The sequence below is a fragment of the Phyllopteryx taeniolatus genome, chromosome 1, assembly GCF_024500385.1.
Source record: "Phyllopteryx taeniolatus isolate TA_2022b chromosome 1, UOR_Ptae_1.2, whole genome shotgun sequence".
In the NCBI taxonomy this organism is placed as follows: domain Eukaryota; kingdom Metazoa; phylum Chordata; class Actinopteri; order Syngnathiformes; family Syngnathidae; genus Phyllopteryx; species Phyllopteryx taeniolatus.
In genome coordinates this window covers 25,195,608-25,222,809 of record NC_084502.1, presented here as the reverse complement: position 1 = coordinate 25,222,809, position 27,202 = coordinate 25,195,608, and the positions used below count along the sequence as shown (strand labels likewise).

The 27,202-nt window shown below is 42.0% G+C and overlaps 1 protein-coding gene across 2 annotated transcripts in view; it reads right to left on the bottom strand.

The window, feature by feature from the left end:
• Positions 1-27,202, bottom strand: part of LOC133482778 (kazrin-like) — a 174,684-nt gene that overhangs the window by 127,942 nt on the left and 19,540 nt on the right. For both annotated transcript variants that reach the window (XM_061783301.1, XM_061783309.1), the window contains exon 2: positions 5,764-5,921. In XM_061783301.1, coding sequence (XP_061639285.1) covers positions 5,764-5,921 — 158 coding nt within the window. The remainder of the gene's footprint in view (positions 1-5,763; positions 5,922-27,202) is intronic.

Sequence of the window (27,202 nt, the reverse complement as noted above, 5' to 3'; positions counted from 1 at the left end):
TGGGTGATTTTTTTAATCATTCAAATTTTCCAGGGTTGTTAACAGCACTCTTGAGTTGAGTGTATCAAATTTAGAAGTTATTTTCACTTTACAGGGACTTTAATGGCCATCCTTCCTTTCGTGACATGACGGCAGTTTGAACTTTTGGCTTATTGTTTTGCTGACCTGGTCATCGCTAAGGATGTTGAAATTCTACCAATTGACAGTAAGGATATGGCTATTTCTGACCATTTTTGTGTATTGTTTGAATTACAGATTCTTTCAAAAGTTTAGACTACCTCTATGTCCATTAAGAAAAGATATATAAATGAGAGTACCGCCACTAAGTTTATGGAGACCATAGCTATGCCACAAACTGTGAATGCTGAGACAGTTGAGGAACCTTTGGATAATTAAACCTGGAAAATCTCAAATGCCATGAATGCTGTCGCTCCTATCAAAACTAAGACAATCTTGAGGCGACCTAGAACACCGTGGGGGAGCACAATGATGGTAAAGAGCTCTAAATAAAAGTGTAGGAAAGCAGAACGTAAGTGGAGAAAAACTTAACTCCAAATTGACTATGACCTCTCCAGACAAAGTCTTTGTCATTTTAACCAAGAGTTAGTCAGGGCTAGAAAGCAACACTTTTCTGAAATCATCAGTAAAAACTTCAACAATACTCGCAGTCTGTTTGCTGTGGTTGACAAGCTCACCCCCCGAATCAGATAGCTCTAGAACTCCTAACAGCTGATAAATGTAATGAATTTGCTTGTTATTTTAGTGAAAAAAATACAATCAATCAGGTTAAATATCAGCACAAATCAGCAAAATTATAAAATGATACTGCATCTGAAGCCACCCAGTTGAGTTCCCTGCCACCATACAGTGCTTGTATCTAAAAAAAAATACAAAAACAAAAAATGTTGAAAAACTCGTAAGTTGGGTGACTTGGTACCACTGTGTAATTTTTCTTCACTTTATTCAAGTATAGCATTTTCATTATCCTCATCTTTTTTGTTGTTTGCTCGTGATAAATCACATGGTTGTGCATTTTTACTCCAATTGAAGTTACAAAACTCCATTCCTTACCCTATCGACTTTATTAGCCTAATTACCCAAAAGGTTGTCAAATCATCATACTCGGCAATCAGTCATGCTATAAGCACTTAAACTACATCCCATAACAATTCAGAAGGTGTGGTTTTAATTCACTGGAGCCATATCTCCCAGAAGAAAAAGCCATTAGATCTACACAAATCACACAAATAGGGTGGCACGGTTTCATCAGTGCATTACAGAGGTCCACTGGAGTCAGGGGATGATGGGGAGGGCAGATGGGACCAATGCAATGCATAATGCATGGGCAGAAAGCGTGTTCTGGAGGGCCAGCTGAGGTCCCATTCATAGAAGGACAGACTGACCCAGCAAAACCCATCACATACTCAATCCCGCTTCAGCATCACCCCCGTGCCGCCAGTGCTCTTGAGACTGCAAGCAGGATGCACCCTTCATGACCCTGGCACATTTGGCACATATATGTGTGGAAGTGAGTCAGATGTATTGTCATATTAATAGGACACTTCGAGGAAAGGTGCGTGAAATTGCACATTTATTCGTCTGATCCCAATATCATATAGATAGAATGATTACCAACACAGTACTGAAATTAACAGCCAGCCTTTAACCATTCCTCATTGTTGTCAACAACAATATTATCGTGCTTCATAACAGCACTTTTGGAGATAGTGTTTGTGTTTGTCATTTCAGGTTTGATTGGCAGTCGCTGGCAGGCTGCCGGCACACTCGTGTTCTATTGTTACAGAACATAAACAGAATATAAACAGAGTGCTGTTTCTCAGGCGGTGAGTTGCCAGCAGGGGTTCGGAAAAGAAATGCCCACATGGAATTTACATCCATCCAGACAATTAGCGGGTGTCTGTTTGCTGGCTTTTTGAACGGGTGCACAAAAAGAAATCCAGAGCGAAAAAGGCAGTGTGAGATTGTTGTTCAAGTGTGGCTCTTGTGGTGAAGCTACTATGTTGGCCAGAATGCTGATGTTATTGCTTGATACAAGATTGGATTTTCTGCAGCAAAACAAAGATAAAGGAACAGTAACTCACTAAACTAGACGGCACCATCATAAAACCAATGCATTTCAATCACTTGGGGTCTGGAGGTTTAAAAAAAAAAAACGATAAAAAATGATTTATGTTGTGGACAACTCGGACAAATGTAACTTAAATGCAAAAGTCGTACTGATGTGGAGGTGTGCTTCTATTTGCCAAGGCTTTTACTGTGTAGCACTATAAATATTCACATTTATGTTTTATCGATGAAAACATCCCCTGGCATCAGGAAATGAGGTTTGTGGCAGCAGGGAGAATTAACCTGAACATTAGTATCATCCATAAAACTAAATGGACCAGCTCAATAGATGCTCTGGAGAGAAGCAGATTTTTGTGATATAATACACTGTCATATGACCCATTGATAACAGTGACAGCTACCGTTAATATACAGTGAGATGAAAGTGAGGTTTTTTTAAGATACGAATTGTCGCTCAGCATGTTTTTTTGCTTTGACTTGCGAGTGCAAACTTAAGATATGAGGGCTGTATGGTGGCAGCAAACTCAACTCACTTTACTTAAGCAGCACTTTTGCAGTTCATGAACAATTAATAAGAGGCTTTAAACTGTTTAATTTACAGATTGGATATAAAAAAATTAACACATTGCTTTGGATCCATGTCATGTTGAAAGATGACATTCCTCTTGAGATTTCTTGAGTTGACCTCTATTTGGAACTGTTCATCAGCCCAAAACTTTACTCTGGCTACAGCATTTTTCTGTATACTTTGGGGGGGGGGGGGGGGGGGGTCATAGAGAGTCACATAGATCTTATTTATCAGCGTCTCCTCGGACAAAAGTCACCTTCACCAACTTGTTTGGATGCATCCACATCCTCTTGTGCCCTAAACGTTCCTTTTCTACTCCCAGTTTTCAACCACACATGACTGACAGCTCCACTAATGTAGTCAGAGCGGGTTCCAGCATGGGGAAGGAGTTAGAGATAAGGTCAATGGCAAAGGCTCAGAAGCTCAGCAGCAAATTTCCTGATTGACTGCACAATACACGGCAAAAGGGCCCAAGGAGAGGCAATGTGAAGTTCCCCTACCACAGACTTACCAGCAGAGGAAAATCACATGTGGTCATTAAAACAACATAAAACTTACACATCTCCATGTATTTGTAGAGGAGTGAAAGTCAATTTGATTATTTTGTGTCTTGAAAATACTACTGGCTCATTAAATTAGTAAGTTTGGCAAACATCCCAAAGTCATTGCCCAGTAGAGGCAATTTCACTGATGGCTAACAGCCAAACAATCAGTCATTCATTTAATTTGAACCTAAAAATGCACATTTGTTTTACTGAATGTCCATGTTAATGCGCCTGATAACAATAAAATGGTTAAACAGAGCATTTGTGAATTCTTTAGGTGTCATTCATTGATTCTGAGGCAACATTGTAAGAAGATCAAGTCAGTACTTTTATTGTCAATATCACTGTTACCCCCGCTGTAAATGTGTCCCTACCAGGGATCAAGCCCATTACATTTAGACTTAATACTGCATTGTACAACTCTTGCCTCTACCAAATTAGTAAATTGTAAGAAATGTGAATGAGCAGAAAAAAAAGAATCTTGGTCTTATGAACTAAAAAAAAAAGAAAGAAAATGAAGTACAAATGTCCCAAACATAAGTCAATATAAGAAACAAGATTTGAAAAAAAAGAAAAAGAAAAAAATTTGTTGTGCAGTGACAGATGTTGGACTAGGGTGTGTAACAACTCATCAAGCTCATTTGAATAATTTTGAATAAACAGCTCAATCACACTCTTGACATTGCCTTTTCGGCAGCGGCCTCTAATTGGAGCCCACAGCCGCTCATCTCAGCCTCTTCATCTTCTTCCGACACAAAGATTACGTAAAATTACCAACACCAGTGAAAACATCGGAGAACACAATGTGACAATGGATATGGGAGAAAGCGTGTCAATGTTGTGTCCTCTCTGTCCCTTATTTCACATATTAACAAAGGATGCTACGTGAGCAGTAGGCAAACAACCATCCCCTTAAAATCTTAAAAAAGAACCTTCCAAGATGATTGATTCCCAGACACGCTATTCTTGAGGACAGGTGCGTCATATGAAGATTTATTCAGAGGAGGGAGGGAGGAACCAAAGTGATAATGGTCACTAATTCTTTCAACACTGTTCAATTCAACCAGTGACCAAATTCTGGGGATGTCAACAGCAATGGTCTCGGAAATTTAAGAACACAGTCAACACTCACCAGTGCTATGAGCTTTAAGGTTAGCAACACAAATAATGTTTTCTTCTCGCCTTCGGTCTTAGATTGGACCATAACAATACATCGCCCCACAACATTGCGCAAAGATTCTACCCAATTAATACCCACACCGGCTGCAAATAGTCAGCTATGTTAACCACTACATTTCCCACAAAAAATAATTCTAGTATTTCACCAGTATTAATTCAGTTTTACAATGACTAACAAAAACTGTGTGAATAAAGAAAACATCATCTAATAACAACTGTTATATTGCTTAACAGTTGATAAAATTTTGTTCTATTACTTTCAGAAAATACGGTTTCTGATAACAGTTTTTTTCATAGTTAGCAGGCTTATATAAAATTTATTTGAGGGCCATTCCACTCAATCGGTGCCGGTTGCATCTCCAGGAAATAAAAAGTATCAATGGACAATAAAATGAATGGTGAAATACATTTTTAAGCAAAATGTCCGACACATTGATCTGGTTGCATATTTAACAATTCATTTTAAAAGATTAATTCCAACAACCTTTAACAGTGGAAAAATAGCATTTGTTGCCTGTCTCTGCTTACCAAAATTAGACTTTACCCTGAAATGTTATAATTGAAGTACTTCACAAATGTATTTTTTTTACATATTTGTATTACTTCTTATCCCAACTATACTTTAACTTTATTTTCTTTGAAAACATTGTTTAGTTTTAATTCACACGTTAATCGTGGCCCTGGGTTTTCACACAGGAGGTCATGCCTCCTGTCAATACATCTCATTGGCTATTCTTGTCCCCCCATGCCAGATTTTACAATAATAATTTAAATTAAAATAGAGAGAGGCATTAGATGGGGCCAGAGAGGGAATGTTTTTCAAAAGATCATTTTAATAATATTCTACTGTCAGTTTTTTTTTAAAACTGCAAACTTTAGCTTTAGTTTTTCTTTTGATGTTAGTTATTTATATACTTTAATCACTATAATGTCCTTAGTGTCAACATGCTATTGGCATAAATGCTATTTGGCTGTATTTCACATTTATTAATTCTTTGCTAAAAACTCACAAACCTGTTACTTTCAGTCCTGTTACTCAAATGAGGAGTTTCAGTCCAATAAAAATACACATTTCGAGTCGTTCAATATGTGTATTAACATATTTAGAGTTGAAAAACGACAGAAAATTCCATTTGTTTTGAGAGTTACAACAAGTAGATGGCACCTATATGGTGGAATGGCCCTGAAACAATTTCTACAAAACTTGGTTGAGGGATGGGTTGTGGGGCCAAGGATAAACATGACATTGACAGTATGGGTCCAGATAAAAGGTGTTGAGTTGAGATTTTTCTTAAATTTGTAATTACCAAAAAAGGCATGGATATTTAAAGCTGATTCTGTTTCTCGCCAAATGTTGCTCCCAGAGAGGTCAGATTTGCATACCTGAGCATCCACGAGGAGGCGTCTCATCAAAGTCATTGACTTCTGGAGCGTCTCCTTCTCAGGGGGACAATATGCATGTTCTTCCTGCTCAAGTGACTTGTGTCCCGTCACTATGAAACTTGCGATCTGATCATTCAGGCTGTTCAGGGACTGCACCGCTAGAGGGAGACAGAGACAAATATCTCAAAAACAGTATGGTAAATGGCTTGCATTAACTAAAGGCAAAACTTAGTGCGAACAGTTTATGGGAAGGCCCTTTTCTGCCTTAGCTTGACTGTGCCCCAGTGCACGAAAAATAGCCACAAAGGCCTGCTTGGATGGGTTTGGTGTGGAAAAACTACCTCAGAGCCCTGACCTCAACCCCATCAAACGCCTTTGGGATGAAAAATACCTTCCTAAACAGTGGAAGTTGTTTTAGCCCCAAAGTAAGGACAAACTATAATTTTCATACTGTACCATTTTCACTTCCTGTAGGCGCAGCGACCACATGGCCCAATAGTTTTGTTTTTCAAGTCGTGCCTTGACCTCAAGTTTAATTCGTTCCTTGACCAAGCTGTTAACTCAATGTACTTTTATCAAATACATTTTCACTATTGAAATTAATTCAAATGCAATTAATCCGTACCTGTCCCCCCAAAACCACTACACATCTTTATGTAATGTCCTTTTAGTCGAGATAAATAGCACCTTGTTGTATTAAAGCATTAAATATAAAAGATAATATGGTTTTAAAAAATGTAATTAAGGTACATACTGTAGTATTGGTGTTTGACATGTCTTTCAGGGGCGTGGCCAAGTGAGTGGAGCCAGAGTCGGGTTGACCCTAACCCTTATTTCAGTGTGAGCATCTAGACGTGATTTGTGGCCTACAGCAGCTCCTTGCGAGTGTTCTCATTTTGTATGACCGTTCAACAAATGGCTGAAAATGCATCGGTGCCAGTGGCTCTCCTTGTCCACATGCAACAGCATTGCACTACCATTATTGCTCCATTTTGTTTTGTTTTGTTTTTCATTTCACTCAAGCAGCGCCATATCTAAATTTCTCCCCTGACTCACATTTTGGCTCATGACACAAAAGCAAAAAATTTATAAAATAAAAATATTCAACCAAGCCCCCAAAATTTATAAACGATCATAAATCAGGGTATCATTGTCTTCCATCTGCTGCTGGAAGACTTCATATTCATATGCCCTTTCTCAAGTTGAATCAAATTCAAGCATTTAAGAAATTCTATTTAATTCAAAAAGGGTTTTCCAGCCCACGATTGGTGCTAATCCACATTATTATACACATATTCAGAATGATTTGTTTGCTTCGTGATTGATGATGCTAAGCTAACCCACATTATTATATACATCCATCCATCCATCCATTCTCTACCGCTTATCCGGGTCGGGTCGCGGGGGCAGTAGCTTCAGCAGGGACGCCCAGACTACCCTCTCCCCAGCCACTTCATCCAGCTCTTCCGGGGGGATCCCGAGGCGTTCCCAGGCCAGCCGAAGGATGTAGTCTCTCCAGCGCGTCCTGGGTCGTCCCCGGGGTCTCCTCCCGGTGGGACATGCCCGGAACACCTCACCAGGGAGGCATCCGGGAGGCATCCGAATCAGATGCCCCAGCCACCTCATCTGGCTCCTCTCAATGCGGAGGAGTAGCGGCTCTACTCTGAGATCCTCCCGGATGACCGAGCTTCTCACCCTATCTCTAAGGGAGAGCCCGGACACCCTGCGGAGGAAACTCATTTCGGCCGCTTGTATCCGGGATCTTGTTCTTTCGGTCACGACCCACAGCTCATGACCATAGGTGAGGGTAGGAACGAAGATCGACCGGTAAATTGAGAGCTTCGCCTTTCGGCTTAGCTCTTTCTTTACCACAACGGACCGATACAAAGTCCGCATCACTGCAGACGCTGCACCGATCCGCCTGTCGATCTCCCGTTCCATTCTTCCCTCACTCGTGAACAAGACCCCAAGATACTTGAATTCCTCCACTTGGGGCAGGATCTCATCCCCGACCTGGAGATGGCATGCCACCCTTTCCCGACTGAGGACCATGGTCTCAGATTTGGAGGTGCTGATTCTCATCCCAGCCGCTTCACACTCGGCTGCGAACTGCTCCAATGAGAGTTGGAGGTCACGGCTTGATGAAGCCAACAGAACCACATCATCTGCAAAAAGCAGAGATGCAATACTGAGGCCACCAAACCGGACCCCCTCTACGCCTCGGCTGCGCCGAGAAATTCTGTCCATAAAAGTTATGAACAGAATCGGCGACAAAGGGCAGCCTTGGCGGAGTCCAACCCTCACCGGGAACGAGTTCGACTTACTGCCGGATATGCGGACCAAACTCTGACTCCGGTCGTACAGGGACCGAACAGCCCATATCAGGGGGTTCGGTACCCCATACTCCCGAAGCACTCTCCACAGGACTCCCCGAGGGACACGGTCGAACGCCTTCTCCAAGTCCACAAAACACATGTAGACTGGTTGGGCGAACTCCCATGCACCCTCGAGGACCCTGCCGAGGGTGTAGAGCTGGTCCACTGTTCCACGGCCAGGACGAAAACCACACTGCTCCTCCTGAATCTGAGATTCGACTTCCCGACGGACCCTCCTCTCCAGCACCCCTGAATAGACCTTACCAGGGAGGCTGAGCAGTGTGATCCCCCTGTAGTTGGAACACACCCTCCGGTCCCCCTTCTTAAAAAGGGGGACCACCACCCCAGTCTGCCAATCCAGAGGCACTGTCCCCGATGTCCACGCGATGTTGCAGAGGCGTGTCAACCAGGACAGCCCCACAACATCCAGAGCCTTTAGGAACTCCGGGCGAATCTCATCCACCCCCGGGGCCCTGCCACCGAGGAGCTTTTTAACTACCTCGGTGACCTCAAACCCAGAGATAGGAGAGCCCGCCTCAGAGAACTCACACTCTGCTTCCCCATGGGAAGGCGTGTCGGTGGAATTGAGGAGGTCTTCGAAGTATTCTCCCCACCGACTCACAACGTCCCGAGTCGAGGTCAGCAGCGCCCCATCCCCACTATACACAGTGTTGGTGGTGCACTGCTTTCCTCTCCTGAGACGTCGGATGGTGGACCAGAATTTCCTCGAAGCCGTCCGGAAGTCTTTCTCCATGGCCTCACCGAACTCCTCCCATGCCCGGGTTTTTGCTTCAGCGACCACCAGAGCTGCATTCCGCTTGGCCAGCCGGTACCCATCAGCTGCCTCAGGAGTCCCACAGGCCAAAAAGGCCCGATAGGACTCCTTCTTCAGCTTGACGGCATCCCTCACCGTTGGTGTCCACCAACGGGTTCGCGGATTGCCGCCACGACAGGCACCGACCACCTTACGGCCACAGCTCCGGTCGGCCGCCTCAGCAATGGAGGCGCGGAACATGGTCCACTCGGACTCGATGTCCCCCGCCTCCCCCGGAACATGAGCAAAGTTCTGTCGGAGGTGGGAGTTGAAACTCCTTCTGACAGGGGATTCTGCCAGACGTTCCCAGCAGACCCTCACAATACGTTTGGGCCTGCCACGTCGGACCGGCATCTTCCCCCACCATCGGAGCCAACTCACCACCAGGTGGTGATCAGTTGACAGCTCCGCCCCTCTCTTCACCCGAGTGTCCAAGACATGCGGCCGCAAGTCCGATGACACGACCACAAAGTCGATCATCGAACTGCGACCTAGGGTGTCCTGGTGCCAAGTGCACGTGTGGACACCCTTATGCTTGAACATGGTGTTCGTTATGGACAATCCGTGACGAGCACAGAAGTCCAATAACAGAACACCGCTCGGGTTCTGATCGGGGGGGCCGTTCCTCCCAATCGCGCCCTTCCAGGTCTCACTGTCATTGCCCACGTGAGCATTGAAGTCCCCCAACAGAACAATGGAGTCCCCAGCGGGAGCGCTCTCCAGCACCCCCTCCAAGGACTCCAAAAAGGGTGGGTACTCTGAACTGCTGTTTGGTGCATAGGCACAAACAACAGTCAGGACCCGTCCCCCCACCCGAAGGCGGAGGGAGGCTACCCTCTCGTCCACCGGGGTGAACCCCAACGTACAGGCGCCGAGCCGGGGGGCAATAAGTATACCCACACCTGCTCGGCGCCTCTCACCATGGGCAACTCCAGAGTGGAAGAGAGTCCAACCCCTCTCGAGAGGACTGGTACCAGAGCCCCAGGTGTGTGTGGAGGCGACTCCGACTATATCGAGTCGGAACTTCTCGACCTCACACACCAGCTCGGGCTCCTTCCCTGCCAGAGAGGTGACATTCCACGTCCCTAGAGCCAGCTTCTGTAGCCGGGGATCGGATCGCCAAGGTCCCCGCCTTCGGCCACCGCCCGGCTCACACTGCACCCGACCCCTATGGCCCCTCCCACAGGTGGTGAGCCCATGGGAAGGGGGACCCACGTTACCCTTTCGGGCTGTGCCCGGCCGGACCCCATGGGTGCAGGCCCGGCCACCAGGCGCTCGCCTTCGAGCCCCACCACCAGGCCTGGCTCCAGCGGGGGGCCCCGGTGGCCCGCGTCCGGGCAAGGGAAAACGAAGTCCATTGTTTGTCGTCATCATTAGGGGTCTTTGAGCCGTGCTTTGTCTGGTCCCTCACCTAGGACCTGTTTGTCATGGGTGACCCTGCCTGTATTATATACATATTCAAAATAATTTGTTTGCTTCATGATTGAGCTATTTTAAGCATGGTTTTTAAAATCTTTTTGCACTGTGCTGTCAGCTTCTCAGGGCATTGTGAGTGAGCACATTGTCATAGGAAAGCAGCCACAAGTTGTGCTTCCACAACTTTGATTTATCTTTTGTGACTCCAGTCCTGGAATTTTCCTGACACATATATCTATCTATTTCGGATCTAAGCTGTTTATCTTGTTCAAGGCCATGGGGCCCACCTTGGACTGGTCACCAGGCAGTCATGGGAGCAATGTAAAAATGTTTTTGTTTACAATTGTTAGCTTGATTGACTTGAGGTCATATCATGACAGAAAGTGTATCCAGGCCTAAAGAATAAATAATGCATGTCCTTTAATTGAACAAGTGGATTCCTAAACTGTAAACACAGTACTGTACTCATGTATGAGATAAAACTTTGATCATTTAATGACAGTGCAGTCATCTACATGCTACATACCACATTCCGCTCTGGTATAGTGTTATGAACATCTGACTTTTTTCCGTTTTTCATTTTTGTCACTGATCCTAAATCAAGTTTGTAATAACACGTGCTACTTTTCAATACAGACCCATAATATGTCCCGGTCTCATAATATTAATTTAACTTTTTGTTGTAATCGTAGTTGCAGAGGACAATTACGTTACTTGCTAACTTTCTTACTCAGTCACTGTTTGTTTTGCCATTTTAGCCACAACTAAAGCACTGTGCGCTGTGGAGCACTGAAAAGTGAACAGTGTAACCATGTTCACACATTAACACCGATCCCGCCAGCGCACAATTGAAGCTCTAGATTACAAGTCAGATGCGATTGGGCCGGGTAAATAATAATGAATTTCAACGCTGAATTATGAACAGCACTCTTGTCACCCTAACAAACGACCATGCTTCTCAGCCGAAAAGGTCACAGCGTAGTAGAGTAAAAATCTCTGTCAATTCCTCGCCAGCAAACCCCTTCACGAGGGCCACTTGCTGGAATTTATGGTCGGGCCCACCACGTAGTCTCCTTTGAATAGTTGTCCCGTAAAAGAACCCCGGGTCTAAAATAGACTGCGGCTTGGAAGGAAGGGAGTTGTTTATTGCATGTGTGGATGGTGTGCAAATAAAGGCAAGCAGATGACGTTTGAATTTATAGGACCGATCAAACATGAATTAACATCCCGTTCAGACTTGCTTGCTTGCTCACATTTTTACTAAAATTGTCATCCTCGGCGCGGCACGGTGGGCGACTGGTTAGAGCGTCTGCCTCACAGTTCTGAGGTCCGGGGTTCGATCCCCGACCCTGCCTGTGTGGAGTTTGCATGTTCTCCCCGTGCCTGTGTGGGTTTTCTCCGGGCACTCCGGTTTCCTCCCACATCCCAAAAACATGCATGCCTAGGTTAATTGAAGACTCTAAATTGCCCGTAGGTGTGAATGTGAGTGTGAATGGTTGTTTGTTTCTATGTGCCCTGCGATTGGCTGGCAACAAGTTCAGGGTGTACCCCGCCTCCTGCCCGATGATAGCTGGGATTGGCTCGAGCACTCCCGCGACCCTTGTGAGGATAAGCGGCTCAGAAAATGGATGGATGGATGGATGGATGTTCTTTTAATAATTGGAGTAAACTGTCTTTCATTTCTGAGCTTTGTTTTCAAAGGTCTTTTGCCCTTTGTTTTTAAATGCTTTTAATCGTGTAAAGCATTGAGTTACCTTGTGTACGAAATGTGCTATATTCTGTAAGTAAAGTTGCCTTGCTTTACCTTGCCTTTATAACAATGACGTATAGTATAAATGTGATGTTGCATTGTACTAGAGAGGAACAAGGTTTTATGCAGATTTGTTATTTCTCCACTTGTCTGAACAGTTTGGGAAAGGCCCTTTTCTGTTCGTACCACACAACGCATGGTCCATAAAGGGATGATTGGATGATTTTCCCAACAAACACCTTTGGGACGACCAGGAACAGGGATTGTGAGCCAGAAATGATAAATAAATCATCCTCTGGGAACATGTACAACAAATCCATCAGACCGTGGAGGTTGTTTAAGGTGCAAATGTAGGACCAACTTCATATTTTCTTCCGTGTTCTTACTGGCCAGGATCAACATTGCAGTAGAGTATCCGAGTGGAAGAACATGGTTTCAAACTGTCACCAACTCCCTTGGCTAGCAACACACGTTCTCATCCAGAATGTTCCTGAGAGCCATCCTGTTTTTGTTCCCAAGTTTTTGCTCTGGTGTGTCCTTTCAGGTTTCCTTCCCAGCTTGCCTCCCACAGTGAAAAGTAGCCAGCCCGAGCACATTTCCTCCTTCCCGCACACACACTTCCTCAACCCTCTTCCATTTACCATTTAGTCTCTTTAGTCTCTGAGAGGTCACTGAAAATATTTCAGAGGTCGCCCATGTGGAGGGAGGAGAAAAAGTCATTTCCATAAGTATGTGCAGTCCTTTTTCCCTTAACTGTCCATTTTATTTTTATAAGACACTGCACTAGCCCCTAATGCCTCATTATCCATGTTTCCAGGAATGAAGCCTTAAAATGTACTATGTTGTCGCCTAAAAAAGGTTTTCGGTGGCCCTCTCATGCAGACTATAAACCATTGCATCTTATGTCGAGCTGGAATGACAAATGTTAAATTACTTCTGAATAAAGAAATACAACTAGCTAAATCTTCACTATAAAGCACCCTCCCCCCCCACACACACACACAAAATCCCATGCTAAAAAAAAAAAAAAAAAAAAAAAAACAAGCAAGGCAAGACAGCATGGATGTATGCGTTACGTAACCAACATTCTTCCACCGTGGTTGACATTTGCAAGCAAACAAGCTTTTGGCGGCAGAGATAAGAAGGGAATGAGGGGGCTGAAGAGGGATGTATCCCCTTGAGGTGAGAGTGGAGCAGACATCACATGTTTGAACGTGTGAGTGGGTTGGTTGCTTGTCATGCGAGGGAGCACCAAACACTGAGTGAGGACTCCTCTCTAACTTATTGAATGATAGGCTGAAGGGGAAAAAGCCATGGGAAGATTTACTTCAGTTGTTTCTACTTACCGCCCTCTAGTGGTATAACAAAGCACCCGCAGGCCATGGTGGTGGGGGAATGCATAGATAGATCCTTTACTACTTACTAAGTCTTCAAGGTACATTGTGTAAATGCTGCCACGAATTTTCTCTCAAATTGAATTGAAGGCTACATTATATACACTTCTCATGAAAATGTCAGGAATGTTGGGCTTTCGGGTGTTTCAGGACAAACCTAAAATATACTGTAACCTTAGCAGTTGAATTTAATTTGACCTTTTAAATTTTCGATTTTGGGATTACCTGTATCGATATCAGTGCTGTAACATCTGTACTCGTACTTGTATGAATGCTCCGATACTACGTCGCTGATAGCACTTTACCATCCTGAGAACAGTATATTATTCTACCCTCCCTGAGTGTGCAGGATGCAGGTTAGTCGATAGAAAAGGCGGAGTACACCCTCAACGAGTCGCCAGCCAATCACAGGACACACAGAAACAAACAACCATTCACACTCACACTCACACCTAAGTGCAATTTAGAATCTCCAATCAACCTACCACACATGTTTTTGGGATGTGGGAGGAAACCGGAGTGCCCGGAGAAAACCCACACACGCACGGGGAGAACATGCAAACTCCACACAGGCGGGGCCGGGATTTGAACCCCAAAAATTTGCTTTTTGGCAATGTACACAAAAAGTATGTTTACAGATGGCACAATGAAGCCTTTAAGGAAAAGAACACCCTGCCAACAGTCAAGAATAGTGGGGGATCTCATAATGCTGTGGGGCTGCTTGCTACGTCTGGTACCGGAGGCTTTGACTCTATCACAGGTATCAAGAAATCAGAAAATTATCAAGAGATTTTAGAGCGAAATGTCTTACCAAGTGTCTTCCAGCAAGATAAACACCCAAAGCACATATCTAAAAGCACACAAGAATGGTTGAAAAAGGAAAAAATTGACTGTTTAAAAATGGCCAGCAATGCGTCCTGATCTCAATCCAATTGAAAATCTTTGGGGGAAGCTGAAATCTACCATTGTGGAAAAGAACCCTGCAAATGTTCAAGAGCTTGAACAAATTGCAAGGGAAAAGTGAAAAAAAAACACCTGAGAAGTGCAAAAAGCTTATAGATGGATATAAGTAACGTTTGGAGGCTGCCATCACTGCCAAAGGGTGTGCAACCAAATATTAAGGAGGGGTGCCAATATTGCTACGCATGCTGTTTTCTGTTTTTTCTTTTCTTTTCTTTGAAATTACAATATCTAAGTTGAAAAAAAACATTTTCCTTTGTTAAATTACTTTGGACCTCAAAGGTCATGATGATATGACCAACAGTACATATTTGTGAAAAAAATTACCAAATTTGGATGTAAGAGATCTCCACCTGACAGTGACGTGTACAGTTTTCACATACAGTACACAGCTGCTCTCATTCTGTTCAGTTTCCTTGGCCCATATAAGTATTTATATAAAAAGTTTTGTATTTTTGTATATTATTTTGCTAGTCCACTTTGCTTTTGTTAAAGGCTCTTGCTGTTCTATTCTATTCTATTCTATTCTATTCTATTCTATTCTATTCTATTATGTATTCTGCTGTGGCTCAGTTGGTCGACTGGGTCATCCAGTCACTGTAGGGGTCGGGTGGTTTGAATCCTGTCTCTGACTATCCCCTGTCTTAGTGTCCTTGGGCAAGACATTGTACCCTAATTTGCTCCCAGTGGGCCTGGCAGCGCCTTACATGGCAGCAACCGGCCATTGGTGTATAAACGTGTGTGAATGGGTGAATGTGAGCCTCTATCAAGCGCTTTGGGTACTGTGATGGTGTAGATAAAGCACTATGTAACTGCACTCCATTTAACATTATATTCTTTTCTAATAATCACTTCATTAGGAACACCTCCCACGTTAAACACAAGAGCATTGTTAGTCTTTAAACGTATTAGTGTCACAATATTTCAAGTTTACCAAAAGACAATGACAACATTTTATACATTTGTGTCCAAGGTGGAAAGATCTGTTTTTCAGAAAAATAATGAATGACATCCTCATATTTTAAAAAATTGAATTAAATGTCTATAAATACTGTATATCTGAAATGTTTCTTTGAGAGACTATGACAATGTTGGAACGATTTGCTTCTTCTTTCAGTTCAGAAAGCTCAAGTTTGGAGTTCTCAGTGGCAACCAAAACTGTCGCTTCACCTCAGCCGCATTGTCTCACACTTTGCCGTATGTCGTCTTCTCCTTTTCTGAATTGTCAAAATGACTTGCATGTCGTCCTATTGAGCAGGCAGCATAGAGAACAAATGAGAAGAAGCCAGAGCAGCGTCCTGTCTGTCGGGCCTTTATCTTCACTCGGGAAGACAGTGGCTGCCAGGGGAAATAAAGATCACTCCAAATGAAAAATTCTGGAAAGAATGCACACTGTAAACCTAATGCAGTAGCCCAGATCGGAGTATAGAAAAGAGGAGCTCATTTCATGGCAATTGTTCCTAGCACACATATAAATCTAAGGGAAATAGGGATACATAGATGCATACATTTGCGTTTCTTGGCTGAGAAGTATCGAGGTGGTGTAAATATTAAATATATTTTAGTATACTTACCCCTAATAATGGGTTGACGAACTATACGGGGTAGATTTGTCGCTGTAGCTTTGTCTACAGTGCATTTAAGGTAGGAGTCGTAGGAATGGGAAAGTTCTCTATGATGTGTAAAGAATTGGTAGATCTATTTCTCAAGCTGAATATCAAATGTGGGGAGATGGAGCAAATTCACAGTGCTGTGCAACATTGCCCCCATTTGGCCAGACCGTGCTGTATCAGTTTGTTGCTAATCTTGAATCGCAGCACTCCCATTCTGTTTAATCAAACCGTAAAATAAATGCAAATCAGTCAGCTCACTTGAGTGAGGCTGATTCCCAGTCTTTAACCTCATAAATGATGGAAAAATCCAAATAAAGGTCTGTCAGTAGGCATGAAAACAGGAAAGTTATGCTTTAATACATAGTTATTGTCTCATGGGGGACTATTCATTGACCTACAAGGGAAAATTCAACCTGTTTTACAAGCTCGTCACCTGATAGATGCTAAGATTAAGTCTTTGGGGAGCTTTAAGCATTAACATGCACAATACATGAACACTGAAAGTCATGCATTTTGATAAATGCCTGAAAAGAATACTTGTATCTTGTGTTTAATGAACACACAGGAGTACAGCACTTTGGTGGTAGAGGTGCAATGACGCAGCTTTTATTCATCACGAGAGATAGTTTGAATAATTTTTTAAGCCTCTGACGATAGGTGGCTGACTGGTTAGCACTGTGGTTCCCAAAGTGGGGGACGCGCCCGCAACTCAACACTACTCAATTGCTCTCATTGGCACTAGTCAAATGCTCTCATTTACACTACTCAAATGTTCTCATTAACACTACTCAAATGCTCTCATTTATACTACTCAAATGCTCTCATTTAAACTACTTAGATGCTCTCATTCACACTACTCAAATGCTCACGTAAACACGAGTCTTGCTCTCATTAACACTACTCAAATGCTCTCATTTACACTACTCAAATGCTCTCATTTACACTACTCAAATGCTCTCATCGACACTACTCAAATGCTCTCATTTACACTACTCAAATGCTCTCAATTGCATTACTCAAATGCTCTCATTGACACAACTCAAATGCTCTCATTTACACTACTCAAATGCTCTCATCGACACTACTCAAATGCTCTCATTTACATTACTCAAATGCTCTCAATTGCACAACTCAATTGCTCTCATTGACACTACTCAAATACTCTCATTGACACTACTCAAATGCTCTCATTGACACAACTCAAATGCTCTTATTTACACTCATCAAATGCTCTCATTTACACTACTCAAATGCTCTCATTAACACTACTCAAATGCTCTCATTTACACTACTCAAATGCTTTCATTGACACTACTCAAATGCTCTCATTTACACTATTCAAATGCTCTCATTGACACGACTCAAATGCTCTCATTTACACTAATCAAATGCTCTCATACAAGCGAGTCTTGCTCTCATTACACTACTCAAATGCTCTCATTAATACTACTCAAATGCTCTCATTTACACTACTCAAATGCTCTCATTTACACTACTCAAATGCTCTCATAGACAATACTCAAATGCTCTCATTTACATTACTCAAATGCTCTCAATTGCACAACTCAAATGCTCTCATTGACACTACTCAAATGCTCTCATTTACACTAGTCAAATGCTCTCATTTACACTACTCAAATGCTCTCATTAACACTAATAAAATGCTCTCATTTACACTACTCAAATGTTCTCATTGACACTACTCAAATGCTCTCATTTACACTACTCAAATGCTCTCATTGACACGACTCAAATGCTCTCATTTACACTACTCAAATGTTCTCATTGACACTACTCAAATGCTCTCATTTACACTACTTAAATGCTCTCATTGACACGACTCAAATGCTCTCATTTACACTACTCAAATGCTCTCATTTACACTACTCAAATGGTCTCATTTACACTACTCAAATGCTCTCATACGCACACGTCTTTCTCTCATCAACACTACTCAAATGCGTTCACGCGAGCACGTCAATCACATTCTCGCACACATCACTGGCATTCACGAGTTCATGTCAATCATGCTCACACGTGAATAGTGTAAATCTTTTATTAGGTAGTTCAATTCAAAAGTGAAATGCAAACTGGACACACTCAGAGTGAAGTATTTCATATTTAAAATATGTATTATTTTGATGATTGTAGCACATAGCAAATTAAAAAAAATCCCCATATTGAGAATCATCAATAAAAAAAATATCACGTCAAACGAAATAGTGACTTAATTCAAGAAATAGTGATTTTTAATGTAGAAATTAGGCTGGAATTTGCCCTCTGATAAGTACTTCAGTGTTTAATCACTCTATGAGTACTGAAGAAAAACCTTTCAACTATATTCTAATTTTTGAGATGTACCTATATTTAAAATATTTGACTCTGTGTGTAGTCTGGAGTGCATATCTATGAGACGAGTTTCACTACGACAATTAAATTCCTTCATTCCCGTTGGACACCTCATTAGGTAGACCGGCGCAGGGGAGCTTAAACGCGACTATCCGGCCAGCCTGCCTGCAACGAACTGTATATGTTTCAGATTGTAACGCAGCGGTGTTGAAACTCTGTCTTGAGTCCAGGAGTAAACACACGTCCACTGCGCTTAAGCCCGAAAGGCACATTTATTTAGCAGCATCCACGTCCAAATAATGGCGTCTTGCTCTTGATAGACGAGCCAGCCTAGGCCTACGTCATACACGACACGGCTTCTGATTGGCCGACCATTACGTCATATCCTCCAGTACTTACACATTAAAAGCACCCATTTTAAATCAATGAGGAAAAGGGTTATTGTAAGACTATAATCAACAAGTATACGACATATATACATTAAAAAATATATATGTATGTACTATACAGTATAATGCTATGTAACGCTACTGCTTAAGTTAGTCTTACTATTGTACCTTATGGCTGTTGGTCAATGCCATATTTTATTTTGAAACCACTTCCTTTTCTACTCAGAAATACATGCTCACATACACGCCTCAAATGTTTGCACACATACACGTCAAACACACTCACGTGTACATGTCAAATCTATTCATAAAATATACTCAAATCCTTTCACAGCAAAGTTTAGCCTGGGTTGTTAGATGTGCATGTACACATGAACTTCTGGTGCATTTTTTCACCAAATCAAATCATCTACAAGCCATACATTTTAAGGGTAATGTGGGAAAAATAGAATTACATTATATTAGTGTTTTGGGACAATAGCTATAAACATTTGGCCAGGGGCGTCAACTACAAGTGGTTTTTCCCTAATTGCAGCACGGATCGTTCCCTATCTCGGTTTACTATGCTCCAAATATAAATGTGTCATGAAGGGGATTATAGTACATCATTCCAAACAGTCTAATACTTGGTTGACTCCATGCACATATGTCAACAGCAAACTTAGGTCACTATACTGGTGCGGCACACGTAGTATACTCAGGAATGCACACCATTCCTTCGATGTCCATCTTTCTATAACGACACAAGATTTATCTGCCGAAGTATCCATCCATTATCTGAGCCGCTTCTCCTCAATAGGGTCGCGGGCGTGCTGGAGCCTATCCCAGATATCATCGGGCAGGAGGCGGGGTACACCCTGAACTGGTTGCCAGCCAATCGCAGGGCACATACAAACAAACAACCATTCGCACTCACATTCACACCTACGGGCAATTTTGTGTTGTCAATGAACCTACCATGCATGTTTTTGGGATGTGGGAGGAAACCGGAGTACCTGGAGAAAACCCACGCAGGCACGGGGAGAACATGCAAATTCCACACAGGCGGGGCCGGGGATTGAACGCCGGACCTCAGAACCGTGAGGCAGACGCTCTAACCAGTCATCCACCGTGCCGCCTCTGCAGAAATGTGTGTGTGTGCGTGTGTGTGTATGTGTGTGTGTGTATATATATATATATATATATATATATATATATATATATATATTCTCTTGTTTATATATATTTATATATATATATATATATATATATATATATATATATATATATATATATATATATAAAGCACCATGTTCCATTAGTTAGAATACACATCATTTTGCTCAGTGCAGCAGTACCCAAGGGCTTCTGCAGCTGCAAAGCTGTGCGCAGCAATCAGAACTCTCCTCTCTGCAGGGCTCATTAGACTTGACTAATCATATCTATCTACCACCGGAACAGGCTGAAAAAACAAACAAACAAAAACAAGCGGGATACGGAATAAGACTTTCTTATAGGTGATTCGCTTGAAAATGCAATGTGTGTCACTGTATGTGTGTGTGCGCGCAAAAACACTGCCTGGCTCATCATAGCTGCCCCTCCAGCAGCTGACGAGTCCCCCTTGATTTTTGCTCAGTTCTGTGCTGAGATTTGCACACCAGCTCGCGTCTTCTCCCTGTCCTCATTCTTGTGTTTTTGTGCTGCACTTGAAACAACATCTGCAATTGTTGGAGGGATTACATAGCAGCTTGCGCTTGTGTCCCATTTTAGTGCAATAGATAGAATAATAACTATAGTATCTGATGTCTAGCAACAAAAGGCAAAGCTGTGACAAAATCGGATTAATGTTTGTGCATCGACTTCATCTTATCATCATGTGTCTTTATAAACATTGAGGCTCGTAAACAGACTCCAGGCACCAAAGTTTAATGGAATGTTTAATGAGTTTTAGCCTCAAGCTACTTCCATTAGGGAGCTTGCTTTTTCATTAAGCAGTTTGTTTGTTTGCTTCATTTGCATCATGAGTCAGGGCTGGGTTTTTCCCACCCAAATACTTTTTCACCTGGCATTGCATTTATTTCAAAGAGGATAACAAACGGATTGTTGTGAAGAAATGTAATCTTTTTTTTAATGGATTGGTACTATCACGAATCCTAATTAAGCTTCATTTTGTAGATAGATAGATAGATAGATAGATAGATAGATAGATAGATAGATAGATAGATAGATAGATAGATAGATAGATAGATAGATAGATAGATAGATAGATAGATAGATAGATAGATAGATAGATAGATAGATAGATAGATAGATAGATAGATAGATAGATAGATAGATAGATAGATAGATAGATAGATAGATAGATAGATAGATAGATAGATAGATAGATAGATAGATAGATAGATAGATAGATAGATAGATAGATAGATAGATAGATAGATAGATAGATAGATAGATAGATAGATAGATAGATAGATAGATAGATAGATAGATAGATAGATAGATAGATAGATAGATAGATAGATAGATAGATAGATAGATAGATAGATAGATAGATAGATAGATAGATAGATAGATAGATAGATAGATAGATAGATAGATAGATAGATAGATAGATAGATAGATAGATAGATAGATAGATAGATAGATAGATAGATAGATAGATAGATAGATAGATAGATAGATAGATAGATAGATAGATAGATAGATAGATAGATAGATAGATAGATAGATAGATAGATAGATAGATAGATAGATAGATAGATAGATAGATAGATAGATAGATAGATAGATAGATAGATAGATAGATAGATAGATAGAAAGAAAGAACCCGCTGGCGAAAACTCCACCAGCCGCCACTGGCCACATTATCAAAGAAAAGAGAAATACAACAAATCCCCGAAGACGAGAAAGAAAAGCACAACGTGTTTATTATAAGCAAAGGGGAAACATCTATTAAAATCAGAAATCGGATTTTGTGATAAAAATCAGAGATTTTATTTTAAAATCTCACCCAGCACTAATGAAACATCCTTACCAAAAAAGAGTAGGATCTGGACCTGGCAGGTTTGGTCACAGCCTGTACAAACAAAATTAACTGTCAACTTAAAGTCTTTGGGGTCTTGAGAACATTTTTCATTGATCCTGGGTGGTCTGAGAGTGAGCCTTATCTAGTTTATCACTCAAGTACAAGACAAAATGTCTTTGTAAATCCTGTCAGCATTTGGAACTGGGCCAAGTGTCGAGAGACAAAGGAACGTTTGCCTGTGCTCGGTGTCATGGCAGATATGAATTTCTCTTGTTTAAAAATCTAAAATGGATACACCACGCCTGATCAAATAGTTCAGAAGTTAAACTTCACATCGAGGCAGCGTTGGATTTTTCTTGTACTCTTGCGATTCTTGGTGTGAAATGATTCCTCTCTAAATGGATTATGCACTCTGTTTGAACCTAGAGATGAACAGTAGTTGGCAAATGCTGAGTGCATTACCAAAAATGGAGCAGCTAATGAAAGCATGAAAACATTCAGACTGATGAGGAGCTGGCCTAAATAAGATCATGTTTTATATATCTCGCAAGCAAACACATAATCACACTCTTGTGGTTAGATAGTTTAATAATAGTCTATGGTTCCTGGGAGACGTCATACTAAACAAAAGCTGCTTGGGATAAGCATTTGACTAAATTTCCTTGATCGAACGTGGTGAAAATTAACAATTAATCTTTTTTATTTTTTTATTTTTTTTTTATGTTTAATGGGACGGGAGAAGGCGGCACGGTGGCCGACTGGTTAGAGCGTCAGCCTCACAGTTTTGAGGAGCGGGGTTCAATCCCTGGTCCCGCCTGTGAGGAGTTTGCATGTTCTCCCCGTGCCTGCGTGGGTTTTCTCCGGGCACTCCGGTTTCCTCCCACATCCCAAAAACATGCATTAATTGGAGACTCTAAATTGCCCGTAGGCATGACTGTGAGTGCGAATGGTTGTTTGTTTCTATGTGCCCTGCGATTGGCTGGCAACCAGTTCAGGGTGTACCCCGCCTCCTGCCCGATGACAGCTGGGATAGGCTCCAGCACGCCCGCGACCCTAGTGAGGAGAAGCGGCTCAGAAAATGGATGGATGGATGGATGGGACGGGAGAATTGCCGTCTGAATGTTTTGAACTCCTGTTTCCAATGCCAGTGTTAGATGAGGAGAATAATGCTGCCTGGAGCCTCACAGTTCTGAGGAGCGGGGTTCAATCCCCGGCCCCGCCTGTGTGGAGTTTGCATGTTCTCCCCGTGCCTGCGTGGGTTTTCTCCGGGCACTCCGGTTTCCTCCCACATCCCAAAAACATGCACGATAATTGAACACTCTAAATTGCCCGTAGGTGTGAATGTGAGTGCGAATGGTTGTTTGTTTGTATGTGCCCTGCAATTGGCTGGCAACCAGTTCAGGGTGTACCCCGCCTCCTGCCCGATGATAGCTGGGATAGGCTCCAGCATGCCCGCGACCCAAGTGAGGAGAAGCGGCTCAGAAAATGGATGGATTGATGGATGCTGCCTGGAGGATTGTCATTGCCCGGCGGTAGTTCAACTTCCCATAGCTAACAAATCATGTTGATCTTTAGACCAGTGGTTCTCAAACTGGCATCCCTCCCCGGCTCCCCTAGGGGTACGCGAGCCGTAACTTGGGGCTCCGCAAGATAATTTGCACTAAATTATGTTGTATCGTTTATAAAAAGTGCATACCTGCAAATTGGGTCCAGAGCGCAAATAAAAGAAAATGTACTACAAAAACATACAAATATATACTAAACCAACCAATTACTCCTCCCTACCTTAGATTCGGGCCAAATAAAAGTTCTGATTGATTGTGATGCATCAGATAAACCTGACATCCCAGCAAGTGTGTAGCATTTCTAGCACTCTCACATTATTTTCTCATGTCGAGTTGTACGGGTGAGGCCAGACAAACTTGGCTAAATATTTGCAGCTTGGAAGCACATACCTCGGGTCAAAGGTTTCCAACGTGGATAAGTCACTGCTTTTGCAACCTATAAATGGGCACCATGTCTTTAGCAATATTCTGAGAAAATGACTCCATAATTCCCTTCCACCAGGCTCCTTTCTTGTTATACAGAACATAATGTGAAAAGGATTGTGCTAATCATGTTGACTGTTTTTTTTTTTTTTTAGCAAGAATTAAAATTGATTGTCGCTTTATGGAAAAATAGTTGCTAGAGTGGTCGGAAATGTCATTAAATATAGCGACCAAATTGCTAAACTGGCAATGTTGACTGTGCTTTTGTAAACTAGCACCTCTCTGTTCGCAGCAATCTTATTAGTGTAAGCAATGCATGTTAGCCAGCGACAATAGATACAGATTTAATTTAATTTAACTGCATTTAGTTGAGTTCCATTCCATTAAACAGGTCATTAATGAATGGGTTGAAATGTTAAAAAAAAAAGAAAGAAACCCCGAAAAGATTTAGGGGTGCACATGGTAGTTGTATTATTGGTGTTAGGATTATGAGGGTTTTTTTTGGCAGTCCCTCCACCCATAAAGCTTGACAACCCCACAAACAAATTGAGATTAAATTAACAGCATCTGGTTGTAGCCAAGTAGAGCACTCAATTTCTCATCAATTACAACAGAATTTGGGGGAATTAAGTGATTACAATACCTGTCCCTAGAAGTTGCCCATGGAGGCGGTGTGAGGGCGGTCTTTACACCTGACGAGACCAATTTCTTTCCCCGTCATCACCACTGATGAGGCTGAGGAAGCTGTAAGCTGCTGTCAGCACTTCATCACCAAAACAAAAAGTAATTACATGCAAAACAGCAGTCCCATGTCAAGTAAAAACTGTTTGCTTTTCATCAAAGAAGATTTGATAGAACTAAATTGTTCCTGCTGCTCCAGCTATCCAACTGCATTACATTGGAATGGTTGTGGACCGCTTAATAAAAACTTTAAGACAGCTAGAGATGACTATATCATTGTAAAACTCCACTATACTGAAATTCCCCAGGAAATTATTAAACTGTGGTGAGTGACAGAAAATATTTAACTAAGGTGATAGCTATAAATATATACAATCCTTTCATTAACATTCAGTTTATAGACATACAACCATTCACACTATGGGCTATTCAGTCTTCAGTTAACCCAGCATGCATGTTTTTCGAATGTGGAAGGAAGAAGAAAACCCATGCAAACACGGGGAGAACATACAAATTCCACCCAGAAAGGCCTGAGCTGTGACATCTTTACTGTGAGGCAGACAGCCCTCACATTGCCCAACATCGCTCAATTTTAAATAAAAAACAAACAAACATTTTTTTATTGATTTTTCCAATGCTAAAACCAATCTTTCCCTGGAAGTTTTGTATTTTTATTTTTAACATTATTATAAGCCAATACAACACTGTATGCAACATATTGGGTTTAATACATTATACAAAATCATTGGGTAAAAGAAAAAAAATTCCTATGATTAAAAAAAATTATCAGAAACAGACATTTATTAGATTGATGCTTGTGATTTTTCATTTTGTGAAAATAATTTAAATGTTAGCGTAAATATAATCTTGGAGTCCTAGAGTTGAACACTGGTGACAGATGTAGTGTAATTAAATGTCACACTGAATGCTGCAATGATTGGATCAGACAGCGGTTTGGGGTCAGCTCTGTCTAAAAGTTTAACGCTCGCTGTACTGTGTGATCTTAACACAACAACTCAGCACTGCCTGATGAAACTACAGTGAAAGGTGTGATTTTAAATGTCTGTAAACATGCAGGGATAAAACATGGAAAAGGAAGTTGTTATCATGTCCAATACCCTGCAATTGAAACATTTATCAATAATTACTTAGTATTGAGTCAAAAGCGTGCAATTGATAAAATCATGTCTTGAAGAACCTAAGGCAAAAATGGAATGCAATACTTGGCTGCAACCTGCAGAGGTCCTGTTGAATCAGTTTCAAGTAGTTTCTTGCAGAGAAGTAGTATAATGATAGCTAAGCAAAACTGAGCTTGCGCCATCCGGACCTCCGCTATAGAAACTCCTATCGGCAGGAACATTCTACTTGAAACAAACTGTAGGCCGGTCCCAAGCCTGAATAAATGCAAAGGGATGCGTCACAAAGGGCATTTGGCTTAAAACTTTGCCAAACACATGAGCGTTCATCCGAAGAATTCCATACTGGATCGGCCGTCGCCTGGGTTAACAACATCCGCCACCTGCAGGGTGGCGGTGGAAATACAGTTACTGTGGGTCGAAGAGGAAGGAGGTGGAAAGCGGGTTCTTAGGCAGAAAGTGAAGAGGAAAGCACAGAGCCTAGAACTAAATGTGGGGACTATGACAGGAAAATCTCGGGAGTTGGTTGACATGATGATGAGGAGAACGGTTGATATATTGTGTGCCCAGGAGAGAAGGTGGAAAGGCAATAAGGCTAGAAGTTTAGGGGCAGGGTTTAAATTATTTTACTATGGTGTCGATGGGAAGGGAAATGGAGTCGGGGTTATTTTAAAGGAAGAGTTAGCTAAGACTGTGTTGGAGGTAAAAAAAGAGTGTCAGGTGGAGTGATGAGACTGAAACTTGAACTTGATTGGGTTATGTAAAATATAATTAGTGGCTATGCCCCACAGGCAGGATGTGACCTAGAGGTGAAAGAGAAATTCTGGAAGAAGCTAGACGAAGCAGTTCTGAGCATCCCAGACAGAGAGATTGGTGCAAATTGTAATGGACATGTTGGTGAAGCAAACAGGGGTGATGAAGAATTTATGGGTAAATTTGGCATCCAGGATAGGAAGTTAAAGGGACAGATGGTGGTAGACTTCGCAAAAAGGATGGAAATGGCTGTAGTGAACACTTTCTTCCAGAAGAAGCAGGAATATAAAGTGACCTTCAAGAGCGGAGGTAGAAAGACGCAGGTGGATTACATCTTGTGCAGACGATGTAATCTGAAGGAAGTTACCGACTGTAAGGTAGTAGTAGGGGAGAGTGTGGCTAGACGGCATAGGATGGTGGTGTGTAAAATGACTCTGGTGTTGGGGAGGAAGATTAAGAAGACAGATAAAAAATTCTGCTGCACTTAAGGTTCCTAAGAGCACAGTGGACTCCATAATATTCTCTGGAGAGACCTGAAAATGGCTGTCCATCCAACCTGACAGAACTGGAGAGGATCTGCAAGGAGGAATGGTAGAGGATCCCCAAATCCAGGTGTGAAAAACCTATTGCATCATTCCCCAAAAGACTCATGGCTGTATTAGCTCAAAAGGGTGCTTCTACTAAATACTGAGCAAAGTGTCTGAATACTTATGGCTGTGTGACATTGCAATTGTTGTTTTTTCATAAATCTGCAAAAATCTCAGCAATTCCATTTTTTTCTGTCAATATGGGGTGCTGTGTGTACATTAATAAG